Raw genomic sequence first — 13,901 nt, forward strand, 5'->3', positions numbered from 1 at the left:
TTCCTGGGTTTTGTGTCGTAACAAGGCACTGGAAGTCTCCCTACATGGCCTTGACCCACCCCCCACCTCATCCCCCCCGCCCCCCCCCACACTCGTTACGCCGGGTTTACACCGGAGGCAGCGCCGCTGCGAGGCAGCGCAGCACCGTTCTCCAGCACGCAGCCGCCTGGCTGTTTACACAGGACGAGCATTTCTCCGCTGGTCAGCCCCATAGACTGTATATATAAGGTCAGCCCGCGATTCTGCTTTCTCCGCTTGTTGTTGTACCCGTTGAATGTCGGGGTTCGGGGGTAAATGATGGTCTTCATAGCCCCCCCCCCCACCTCTCTTTCTCTCTCTGTCTGTCTGCTTGTGTGCTTGTAGTGGATGGGCAGAGGGGGACATTTAATTATGTGATTGGGAAAATTAAAACTCCAGGACAACAGAAGGGGAATACAAAGTATGGGATGCATATTTGATAATTTATATCATATAAAATATGTAATTTATATCGTTTAAAATCATGGGGGGAGAGGGGGGAGGGGGGAGCTGGCTCATTAGCATTTAAAGGAACAGGCACTCAAAACAGGTCACTCTGTGGAGGGCTGTTTTATACAGGGTAAAAAGGGTGCTGTTTTAAATGATCCTTGTGGTATTTTGACCAAAGTATGTTACAGACATTTCATTAAGACCCCAAGGAACCATATCAACTTGTGGTAAAATGGGCATGCTATGTCCCCTTTAAAGTCAATTAGTTTACATGCTTATTCGTGACTTTGTGAGTGTTGTATTGTAATGTTTGGTTATTATTAATAGTGCAGCACATGTGTTGACTGATTTATTATTTCATTGTTAATGTTTAAATGTTATTTATTTTCAGATGTTTTACTCCTGTTTCAACGATGTACACACTGTGTCATCTCAGATCACAGATTCCAAATGTGTGAATATAGTTTTTTTAAAGCGTGAAGTTCTGATGTGTCATGCTGGTGCCGACAATTTAAAATAAGAGAGGATGAAGCAATAAACTTTAAACTGAATAACAAGAGGAACATTACAAGACACTTTTCAACAAATAATGTAGCCTTTATAAAACCTTATACTTCCAACATATATTCTGTTTCTGTATGTATTTATGTACATATCATGAAATCAACACTATTTATAACATATTCTAGACTTAATTTCTATTTTAAACACAATTATTCACTATATTTCAGTGTATTTCACTCATACCTGCAGTATCTGTATAAACAGCATCAATGGGCCGATGTATTTCATCCTGTATTTTCAGGCACAAGGAAAATCTCAAAGCTCCAACACATATATACTTTAGACAATAGAGGGTTTGGGCATCAATTCGTGTTTCCTGTTTCCTGTTTCAACACGACAGCGCCTCCGTGTACAGCGTCACATTTCACGGGGACCAAAACGTCATCCAAACTTTAAAAGAATAACTGTTTATTTAACCAGGTTTCATTGAATTGTTTCCGTTCAGTAAAAACTTACAGCAGATTCTCTGTGAGTCGGCGTCTAACCGTCTCACTCTTGGACTTTACTCTTCCAAACCACCAGGTAGACGAGGACGGGGATGATGCTGACGGGGATGAGCGTGAGGACCATCGCCACCCAGTGCGGCGCGTCCTCAAACACCAGCTTCTCAGTGCTGCAGTCCTGGAAGTACTGGGAGTGGATGGAGAGGAAGAAGTCTTCAGTGTCCTGGTTTGGATATAAGCAGTCGACCAAGTCCGAAATCTTCTCCAGACACAGCGTGAGGTTGCGGTACGGGCTGAAACAGACGCAGGAAACACGAGTTGAAGAAATGATGAGTTATCAAGTGAAAAATCATCATCGCTCTCAGGTTCCAACTTCTCAAATAGCTAATTTAATCTTTATCGGGTTTTGTATCATTGTGAACTAAGTGTTGTTGAGTTTTTCAACAACTTACAAAACTCTGGAGCAGTCGGAACTTCAAGGCTTGTTTATGCTCAGAGTTCGATTCAGAAATAAAAACGAAACTGACAAAACGGAGCAGTACCACTGGAAATCACATGGGGGCGGTGTTGCCAATAGTGAATTTTACCTGGTGACGGTTATATCTTGTTTACTCTCGTCTTAGTCTGCTGGTAATATTCCATTTCCCTTGTTTTCATTCTTTTATCCTAAATGTTTTATGTGAAGCAGTTCATCTCCCATTTTATGCATGAATTGTGCTATAAAGGTTTATTATTATTATTATTATTGTTATTATTATTATTATTAATAAAATAAGCAGTCTGACGTCGTCACCTTAAGGATTTTTCTTTCTTTAAAAAACAAATAACGAATCAAGAAAGACCGCCTCAGACTCGGTGACGGACATTTCCACAGTCGTTACAGACTTTCACACACACTCTGCTTTTTACAGCTTTATATTTCTATCGTTTTAAAGTAATTGTTGTGTGTGGGATGACAATTAAAACAGTAAAACCTTGATATGAACTTGTTTTTAAAGCACAACAAGGAAATAAAGGTGTAAAATAAAAAATCTAAGGTAGCAACAAAGCGAACAAACAGCGACGTAAAAACAAAGACGTGTAATTCTAGCGAAGATCCGCGTGTAGTACCTGCTGATGTGCTCCTGGTGGCACCAGTTTTCTGAGCTGATGGTGAACATTTCGTTGTGAAAAGGTTCTCCACAGTAGCTGTGACTGGCGAGGACCAGCAGGGCGTGATCACAGTGATCTCTGTGAGGAGACGTCGTGTCCTGGTCCTGAAACATCTCTGCACAAACACAACACACACGAACTAACACACACCTGTCACATTTAGTTTCATAAAGGAAATGATAAAGTTCCCTTTTCCTCACCATCATCCTCTCTGATAAACATCTGGTTGTTATTTTCCAGTTCCTCCTCAATGAGACCCTCCTCCTCTTGGTACAAACTGGACGGCACATTTTCTGCAGGAAAAACAAATATTCATGTTTGACTAATAAATGATCATCAATTATATCAATAAGAGGAGAATTCGTACAAACAACCGATGAACGAGGATGGAGCTGAGGTGATTTTTGGATTAATTGAATAGTTGTTGATGCCGAGATCATAACGAAAAAACACAAATTCCACCAATCTGTGAATTCTGTTGTGCAATTTTGAATCTTTGTAGTTTCCTTCAACTTTAACCAGTCGTAGAAGCCTGTTGCAGAAACCTGTGATCCAGACAAATCGACATCCCTGAACTGAAAAGCACTTCTCACATTAACGAACACACATTAGAGATAAAGATCAGCGTCACACATCTTTAAATAAATGTCACTTTCAAGTCACTGCAGCTTTTTCCTCCAGTGTGACTGTGGAAAAGGTTTTAAATTCAATCCTATGTGATTTCACAAAAAGGAGAAAATTGCAAGAATCCTGATAAAGTTTTAAAATAATAAAATAAAAATGTTTCAGCACAATGAGCATAAAATATTACTGACGTGTTAAAATCTTACAAATGGAGTAAAGATGATTGAGTAAAAGTTATAACAAAACGTAACAGATTTCAGTTTCTGAATTTCTTTCTTTGTCACTGTAACCTGATCATTTTATCACATGACGTTTGAATATGTCACCTCTTGACTCAAAAGGTCAATAATGAAAATAATCCTTACGTGCAGCCGTAGATATTAATATGAGTAACTGAAAATCATCTAAGCAACAACTTTGTTAAATGATTATTTGATTAAATTATAATTTTTAATAGTAGCTAAAACTCCAGGATCTGTTCTAAAACATTTTCTTTAATGACGATGGATTCAAATCTTGTTCCTGACGAACAGAAGCATCAACATTTTATAATCATCTGACATTTAATAGATCGAATAACTGAGAGTTAATAGGATGAATTAACAGAGAATGATGATAACTTGTAGACGAGAGATGAAAAATTCGACGTTTTACCGTCGGCTCTGCTCCGCTCTTCCACCGTCACGTTGACAGTTTGTGATTTAATACCTGCGAACACAGATTTCAACACATTTTAAAAGAGACTCTCTCCAGTCTCTGAAATGACCTGTCTGTGTTTTTCCTCCATCAATTGCACTGACTCCGAGAACAATGGACGCTCATGGAAACATGCAGGAAACAAAAGAAAAAAACAACAGGAAATCCCAAAAGAAGAGTTCAACTTAAACCAATGTTTAAAAATCAAAATGAAAGGTGAAGTCAGGTACGTACCTGCGATCAGAAGAGGACAGAGCAGGTACAGGATCATGGTGGAACGGCGGTGGGGAACCTGCGAGGCTGGTGTGTGACCTGAGGTGTCACGATGAAGACTCCGAGCAGAGTGGGTTCATGAGGAAGAAGCCCAACCCTCTTTAGCTTGGCTCTGCTCAGTTTGTGTGTGTGTGTGTGTGTGTGTGTGTGTGTGTGTGTGTGTGTGTGTGTGTGTGTGTGTGTGTGTGTGTGTGTGATGTCCCTGAGAGATAAACAGGCCCACAGTACGAAAGAGGATGTGGCAGGGAGGGGAATCGAACCATGACCGTACATGTGAAGAGAAAAACAAAATCTAAATCTAATTGATCTAAGGGACAACTGGTCAAAACTTGACGATTCCCTAAAGGCAGATTTGAGATATGCTCAAGAGGCCAAAACATTTTTGTGAGGTCACTGTGACCTTCGACCTTTCACCACCAAATTCTAATCACTTCATCCGTGAATCCAACTGAATGTTTGAAACAAATTTGAAAAAACACACACACACACACACACGCACACGCACGCACGCACGCACACACACACGCACACACACACACACACACACACACACACACACACACACACACACACACACACAGGAGCCGGAATCAGGAAGCTGGTGCAGCACGAAAGATAAAAACACAACAACATCTCACAATACTCTGTTCAACACTGACAGGCTGGAGTCTGATTTCAACACACACACACGCACGCACGCGCACACACACACACGCATGCACGCGCACACACGCACGCACGCACACGCACACACACACCTTAAATTAAACCGAATCTTAAAACATGTCTTCACCTTAAAATGTGATGGGGGGGGACTTGATTTTTTTTGTCCCCACAAAGAAGACAAGTCCTCATAATGTGAGTGTGTAAACAGATTTGCGGTCCCCACAACGTGAGTAAAACCTGGACTGACCCCACACACACAAACACACAGACATGATGAACATGATTAAAACGTAACAGACACACAATAGAATAAAAACACCAAACAAGTGACAATTTATCCGCAAAACGTTGGTGCGTGAGATTCAAACGTCATCACTTATAAAACAATTAACGTGATTTTACAATCAGCTCTGAAGTTTCTAATGTGAACTTGTTACTTTCTGTCATTGGCAAACTTTGTTCAAGCTCCTGAAACCGTTTTTATAGAACACAGATTTATGATTAACGCTTTAAATTACTGTCACATCCTCTCTTTGCTCCATTATAATGTAAATCCTGTAAAGACGAGTCAAGCTGTTGTTTAAATGCTCTGAACATGTTTTTAACACATTTCAACTTCGAAGCTCACAAACACAATGAAGTCGGAAAAACAACTTCACAACAAAAGGTGAAATTCAGACGTGAACACACAGATCGACGAAAACAGAAAGAAGGTGAAGCCAAAGAGCCGCTGCCTGTTGAGCCTGTGCTCGGGTTGAAGAGTCGGACTCTAGTTTCACATCGTGAACAAACAAACAGGGAGGGTCGACTTCTGTGGTTGAAGAAAACCACAAAGCGGATCAACACAAACAGCTCAGAACAACCAGAGCACATCTCAACATCTGGAGCACAACACGAGATCACTGTGGTTTGATGCTCGTCACCTTTAACTGAGCAGAGCCCGGAGCACAGGGGTGAAACACACACACACACACACACACACACACACACACACACACACACACACACACACACACACACACACACACACACACACACACACACACACACACGAGATATCATTAAATCAATAATCAATAGGAAAGATCACACGCTTCAATAAAGAGACGGGAAAAAAAATAAAAATCAGGGGAAATTTACAGGTCGAAGAAACATCTGCACTAATGTAGACCAGGCCCAACCCACAAAACACTCAAAAATGAAATACAATCAAAAGAAACAATATTTACAAATGAATAAATACATTTTTCTATTTTTCAGGCATTTTATAAACCAGGTGATTAAATCCTGGTTCTAAACGTTTGACTTGATTTTAGGTTGATTTGGATTTGAGGTCGTGATCCGATTTCTTTCTCTTGTTAAGAAGGTACAAACGTATGTGGGATAAAAATGTGATGGTAAATTCAAAATCCCAGGAAGCAATTTATTAGATACAGAAATCTGACGATGATAACCCATCAGTGTGTGTGTGTGTGTGTGTGTGTGTGTGTGTGTGTGTGTGTGTGTGTGTGTGTGTGTGTGTGTGTGTGTGCGTGCGTGTGTGCGTGCGTGCATGTGTTTGTGTGCCCACAGGTACGGGGGCACAGCGAGGTTACACTGAGCTGCTTCATGGTGGTGAAGGTTTGTTTTTAAAAGGTCTGATCCTCAGATCTCGACCTCAGAGACAAGAGGACGACTTCAGGACATGAGGGACACTTCAAACAGCTCAGGTAAGATCATTGACAGTCTGTGGTTAAACTTTAATATCTGTTGTTTGATATTAAGTGTAATTAAATGTTTGGATGCATATGCAGTAAAAGAAACAACATTATTACAAGAAAAATAAAAAAGTGAGATATTTCTCAATGGATAAAGGATTTTTACAAATTTTATTTCCACGTCAAAGATTTAAAGTCATAATTTTACATTAGTGCACATGAGTGAGTTAATAATCAAATATTAAAGCATGAGAAAGTGACCTGAGCTCTTTGTGACTGCAGCTAAATGTGAAAAGTTAAAGTCTCTGATGTTTGTGGTTCTTCACAAATCAAATCAAAACCCTTGTATGAGTCAAAAGGTGATTTTCTGTCACGTTTACACAAGAATCATTTCAAAGATACGAGACGAGAAATTTATTACGTCCGATTCTTTTCATTGTTGCAAAATGTAAATGTTCATTTAAAATGGAATAAAATATATTATATACTATTGTGTGTCACAATTAAATAAGTCACATGTGATGTAGTTTATGTTGAATCTTAAACCCACACACAGACACGCACGCACACACAGACATGCACACAAACTGTCAAGGAGTCTTCTGATATTGTGTTGTAATTTGCAGTTTTCTGCCTCTCCCGAGGCAGAAGAATTTTTTTAACACATAATTTTTATCAGATCTTATTTATATTTTATAAACACATATATTATATATATTATATATTTTTATTTTTACTCAAACTGAATTAAAGATGAGAATCTTCCATATCGTTGATGTGGTCACATGCAACAGTTAGAAATTATAATTAACTTAATGTGTCATGAACGCTTCACTTCACATCTGTGGGTCAGACGTGTAGATGCAGAACTTATAGGAAATTATTTCTAAAAGTTTGTAGATAAAGTTGTTCAAATAAAAATCATTTAATTGAGACATAAAAAACAAACGATAGTTGAACTTGAAAACGGCAAAAAAAAAGTCTGAATACTCTTGGAACTAATTAAGGTCAAACATATCTTGTGTTTATGAAAAAACTTTCACAAATTGGTTGAACCTCACATTTTTTGAGTGTGTGTATTAAACAGACGTAGAAATATTATGTTTGTGCGTAATAAAAATTTGTGCAGGAGTATTTTAAGCAGCAAGATTTCACAATGGATTTGTACAAAAACAAGCATAAAATTATTTAATATTTCAATATAACTAGTAACATCAAATATTTAATGGTGTTTTTTATGTTTAATCTATTTGTCAAAGCTCCTTTTAACTGTGTTTTAAGTTAAATTAAATTCAAGCTGAAAAACACGTTCATTTTGGTCCAAGGTAAAACTATAAAATTATTGTAGCCGTCTTTATCTGCACTTAAATATTATAAAATTTGAATATTTAGAATCCTAAAATAAAAAAACATAAAATGTATGAAATTTTTTTTAATAAAAATAAACACGTAAAGTTACAATAAAAACGAGATACACAACCTTGTGTTTTGATGGCGTGTAATCAAATTTAAATTCAAGGTAGTTTATATCTCCATCTTGTTGAGATGACACTCATCTCAATATGAAGTTGATCTGATGAAACCCCTACGACAAGTTCATCAAAGTAAAAATGTCTAAAATGGCCAAAAAGTCAAAATGGCGGGCTTCCTGTTTTGTCTAGCATATCTATCCAAGAGACTTATTTGTTTGTTATGAAGAGACACATGTCCCTATCGAAAACCATCTGAATGTCTGCAGGGGGGGGGGGGGGGGGGGGGGGCTGTTGTTACACAAATGTAGTTTGAGTGACATTACACCTCTAGACTTTTTTTTTTGTCTGGTCATGATACACCTGGGCTACGATTTTTGTGGGAGGCCCTATTGTATTTCGAAGGATTTGTATTTCCCTTTTGGGGCTTTTTCAGGGCCTAGACATGCTCAAATTGTTACCAAAGTTTGCGGAGAATTCAAAACCCCAAAAGGTAATTGTATTCTGGAGTAATTTGAAATGGGCGTGGAAAAATGGCTCAACAGCGCCATCTAAGGAAAAGCCCCTCAGTTAGCTTTCACCGATCTTCACAAAAATCGTAGCCCAGGTGTATCATGACCAGACAAACAAAAAAGGTCCGAGGTGCAATTGGAAAAAAGCAACAGGAAGCCCGCCATTTTGACTTTAGTGGCCATATTGGCCATTTTCCACATTTTTACTTTGATGTACTTGTCCCAGGGCTTTCATCAGATCAACTTCATATGGAGGTGCGTGTCATCACAACAAGATGGAGATGAAAACTACCTCAAAGATCGATTTTTCATCACACGGTGTGACCATGGCGTGGCGTCAAAGTTTGATTACACGCCATCAAAACACGAGGTTCTGTATCTCGGACATATTTGGTCGAATCGAGTCCAAACCAGACATGTAAGACAAAAGTCCCGGCCTGATGACATCTACACAGAAATCATGACCTAAAAACACAGCGCCCCCTGGTGGCAACAGGAAATGTCTTGTTTTTTGCATGTCTTACACTTGGAAGTATTCCTCCTCATCTACTGACCGCAGCCATGTCAAACCTATGTCAAAAGGGTCTCAAGACATTGATAATGTAGGCATAAGATTACTGTGACTTTTCGTCAAACGCCATATTAATGGCGTGGCGTTAAAGTTCATCGACTCGCTGTGACACACGGAATTGCTGTAACTTTCGTGTTCATGGGTCTATCTCCCTCAAACTACCTATCACCGCCAAACTGATGTCTCATGATCAGAGACCAAGCCTGAACAGCTCTGTGTCAATATTTCCTCAGTGTCATAGCGCCATCTACTGATTCGCCATGAAACAGGAAGTACTTTGTAAATCCACTCTGCATTATCCAACCGGCTCCGAACTACTGACCTATGATCACAATCCTGACCTGAACACATCCTTATATTAATATTAGTTCAGGGTCATAGCGCTACCTACTGATCAGTGTGAAAATTAAGTTGTTGTAACATTGTCCAATTGACACAAAATTGCTCACGCTACATCAGAGCCCCTACTTGAACAGATCTATTAGTCTGTATGTAATAATAGTGCTGGCGCCACCTACTGGCAACAGGAAGTACGCTTTGTTTTACAACTATCATTCAATTTACATAAAATGTTCACAGTGTGATGTGCAATTGATAGCGTGGACCGTAATGAGCAATTAGCAGGCAAGGATTGACAACACGTGACGGACGCAGGAAGTGAAGCATTTGTCCTTGCCGCAGTGTGCAAAACGCATGTAACGCGGACACGTGCGCTTGGTCATTGATCGCTCTCTCCACTAACCGCAACAGGCTTGAAAATGCCTGTGCTCGGGCCCGTTAGTGCTACAACGTAGCCCTAGTAATCCTTACAATTTCAATAGGGCCTCCCACTGTTCGGTGCTCGGGCCCTAATAATAATAATAATAGTGTATGTATGAGGTAAAAGAAGAAGTGAAATTTAAATTTAAAAACAGTACAGCAGATATTTTCGCAGCATAGTAAATTTAGTATATGTACAGAAGGTGCATTGCTGTGGATGTAAACATCAGTAAACATTGTGAATATTTCCGGTCCCAAACAGTCCGTGTGTCAGTTTTTAGCAGAGTTCAGTTCTCTTATGGCTGCGGGGTAGAAGCTGTTTTTCAGTGTGTGTCCGTGATTTGATTGACCTGAAGCGTCTGCCAGAGGGCAGCAGGTCAAACAGACGATGTCCAGAGGTGAAGGGGTCCTTCAGGATGTTGGCTGCTCTGCTGCGGCAGCGAGACCTGAATAAGACCTCCAGAGAGGGCAGTGGGCCGCCGGTGATCCCCCTCTGTCCTGTCCGCTGCTGAGCATCCAGTGAACCACACAGAGATGCAGTACGTCAGCACACTCCCGATGGAGCCGTGATAGAAGGACACCAGCAGCTTCTCCAGCAGGTTGTTTTTCCTGAGGATCCTCAGGAAGAAGAGGCGCTGCATTCATTTTACGAACTTGAAAATAAGCACACAAATTTGCATTTTCAATTCACAACATACTCAGTACATCCCACACAAGTGCAGTATTTCTTTTATAAAGGTCGAGGTTTAATGTTGCATTTTAAACCTTTAATAATCTTTAGTATAGTCTATAGCATTTTTTGTTCCGACATGTAACTTCTTGTCGCACTCAATATTTGTTCATATGATCTCTGCAAAGATATCACACATGAGATCTTTCTCACAGTTTCCGCTGTTAAAACAAAAGAGTTTGGAATCAATACATGTTTTTAAGAATTTGGTTATTGAATATTGTCATATAAAATACAGATAATAAATGAAACCATTTAATACCATAAAAGAGTTGGAAATGTTAAACAAATGGTGATTGTGTAGGAGTCGTACTACAGAGTGATATGTTGAAACTCTCCAGATAAGACAAAACAGGTGATCTTCACCTAGGTCTACCTTTTTCCCGGTGTTGCTCCACCTCCCTCCGTACACACTACAGTGGTGATTGGCATTTTATCTCTCTTTCATCATGGAAGGAACAGTGCCAGGCTCTCTCGCACCCAAGGTATCAAGGTAAGCAACAATATATCAATAAAACATACTAGTGGTGCACCGATGTATCGGCCGTATATCGGTAGCGGCCGATATTCGCCTCGTTTACTGCCATCGGCGTATCGGTAATAAACTTGACTTTCACCGATAACATTGGCCGATGTTCATTGGTATGTTTTCTGCAGCCTGCCAATCTGGCATCCAGATTATGGTACACTGACGCCGGGTTTACACCGGGCGCTGAAGCGCCGCGCCGCGCAGCGCAGCCCCAAGGAAAGCCAGGCGCCTCCCACCCCCCCCCCCTGTTAAACCTTTGTGCGGTTCACATGGGCTGCGATGCGCCGCGCCGCGCCAGCGCCCTTCACCGATGGTTTCGGCGTGCGAGCGAGCGTATCGCGCCAGGAAACAGACTGAAAAATGATTTTAAACGATATAAATGACATATTTTATGTGATATAAATGATCAAATATGCATCCCATACTTTGTATTCCCCTTCTGTTGTCCTGGAGTTTTAATTTTCCCAATTTTCCCAATCACATAATTAAATGTCCCCCTCTGCCCATCCACTACAGCCACACAAGCAGTCATATAGATAAAAAGAGAGAGGGGGGGGGCTAAAGGCTTGCTTGGTGAATACGTCATTTACCTACGACACCCGACATTGAACGAGTTACATACAACAAGCGGAGAATCGCGGGCTGACCGGCGCGGAGAAATGCGGGTCCGGTGTGCACATGCGCAACAGGTACTACATACAAACAGCAGAGACAATGTCGGCAGCGTCGGCTGTGTGGGATTTCTTTTTTGTCATTGAGTAGGTAGTTGTATGGCAGGCAGTTTCCATCGAAAAATATTTTTATTTTATTTGTTGTAATCAGAGCCTCCTATTGTGTTGTGTTGCACAGCAGGCTAGTAGTAGCACTGCATCTTGACTTGAATTTATATGGCATTCCCTAAGGGTTTATGCTAGTGTTTTGTAAGGCTGCATTGCAAGCATCTGTTTACAGTTGAGATGATGTCTTGAGTAGGCCTGGTGATACTGTTAAATGTTTGGCTGAATAGGTGTCTATGTCCATCCATGGCATCTAAAGTTACACTTGTCACTTTTTCTGTTTTTCATATTATTCAAGTAATAAACAAATATCGGTATCGGCTATTGGCTAGATTGTTTTTTTAAATATCGGTATCGGCCAAGAATTTCCATATTGGTGCATCCCTAAAACATACAGATGGGAACAGCTAAGATTTGGATAAAAAAAAGAACTACATGCCAACAGAACCTGACATCTTAGTGATTTACGTATTCATATGCTTCTGTTCTTCGAAATCTAAAATATGACTCAGTAGCTCAGTACTCAGTACTTTCATTTATTCTGAGCTCTATAGACTGCCAGAGACACAAGTTCACAGTAACCGTCTGTGATGAATGCAAACTAAACCTATACATGTACATAGAGAAGGGATCTTGAGGTTATGATGGACTATTACAGCCATAGGAGGGAGAGCAAAGGATAAAGTTGTAATTGATAAGAAAGTCAATATGACAAGAATCGAGTCATCATTTAATGAGATAAAAGTCATACTATTACAAGCTGAAGTTGTAATAAAATGAGAATAATGAATAGGTACAGCAAGATAATTAAGATGAGTAATGAGATGAATGAGAGAGTAGGTGGTCATACAAGAGTTCTATTGTTGTCGAAAGTGTAACTATAAAACCTGTTCCATTACGATGTAAACATGTAATCCCACCCAACCTGCTCGCCTGCATAGAGTTAGTGACTGTTTATTCAGTGTTGGCTTGCTGTTGAAAAACTTGATTTGCAGATTTTCACACTGGAGAGGAGAAATGATGCAAACATAGAGAGCCTTCCTGAAGTCATCCCTTCATCCTCTCTTCCCTCATCCCTACCCTCATTCCTGCATCCTCCCTCCCTCATCCCTACACGCATCCTTTCATCCCTACCCCATCCCTTCATCCTTTCATCCCTCACCTGTGCATCCTCCCAGACCAGCCTATGAGATGTTTCTTCACCTCAACATCCCTTAATTTCCCCTCAGTGTCAATTTATAAATTTCCATTCAAATCTTTAATTCACATATAGTTAGGGGAAGGTCCTTGTTAGTGAATGTTTTTTAAGCCTTTCTCAAGTGAAAAGTCTGATAATGTCTTCTCATATACAGTTCAACAACCTGGATACCAGTACTCCCAACAACAGCCTCAGATCGTACAGCCTGGTAGGTGTCTCTCTCCAACTGTCTCACAAGTATACACTGTACACTGCCTGGCACTCTAACAGGTTCATGTTCAGTGACTAGTCTAGGGGAATATGTGGATTGTGATTGTCAGTAATACTAGTTTTTTTTCTACTCACAGTGAATCAGGTGGTGATGGTGCAGCAACTGCCAACTGATGCTCCAGGAGAGATAATGTGTCCTAAATGCCAAACCACTGTTCTCAGTGAAGTCAAGTACAAAAGTGGTATGCTCGTGTGGCAGGCCTGTGGGATACTTGGAATCAAACTGTGAGTACAGACCCCAACACACACACACACACACACACACACACACACACACACACACACACACACACACACACACACACACACACACACACACACACACACACACACACACACACACAAATATATAGAGCTGAGTAATCAAGTATTATTTTGACTTTCCTCCCCTCCAGGCTCTGGCCTTTATGTGTCTTCCCCTTCTGTATGGATTCCATGAAGGATGTGGAGCACTCCTGCCCCGTGTGTCACACCACCCTGCATGTCTACAAACGCACATCTTAA

At 40.4% G+C, this 13,901-nt stretch overlaps 1 protein-coding gene across 1 annotated transcript in view; it reads left to right on the plus strand.

Annotated features, from left to right (window-relative positions):
- The window catches only part of LOC117771856 (cell death-inducing p53-target protein 1 homolog), a 30,023-nt gene extending 16,122 nt beyond the window's left edge, over positions 1-13,901 (plus strand). Inside the window, exons 6-8 of the mRNA XM_034602681.1 lie at positions 13,282-13,335; positions 13,475-13,622; positions 13,793-13,901. Of these exons, the coding sequence (XP_034458572.1) occupies positions 13,282-13,335; positions 13,475-13,622; positions 13,793-13,901 (311 nt within the window). The remainder of the gene's footprint in view (positions 1-13,281; positions 13,336-13,474; positions 13,623-13,792) is intronic.

Source organism: Hippoglossus hippoglossus, chromosome 1 (assembly GCF_009819705.1).
Source record: "Hippoglossus hippoglossus isolate fHipHip1 chromosome 1, fHipHip1.pri, whole genome shotgun sequence".
In the NCBI taxonomy this organism is placed as follows: domain Eukaryota; kingdom Metazoa; phylum Chordata; class Actinopteri; order Pleuronectiformes; family Pleuronectidae; genus Hippoglossus; species Hippoglossus hippoglossus.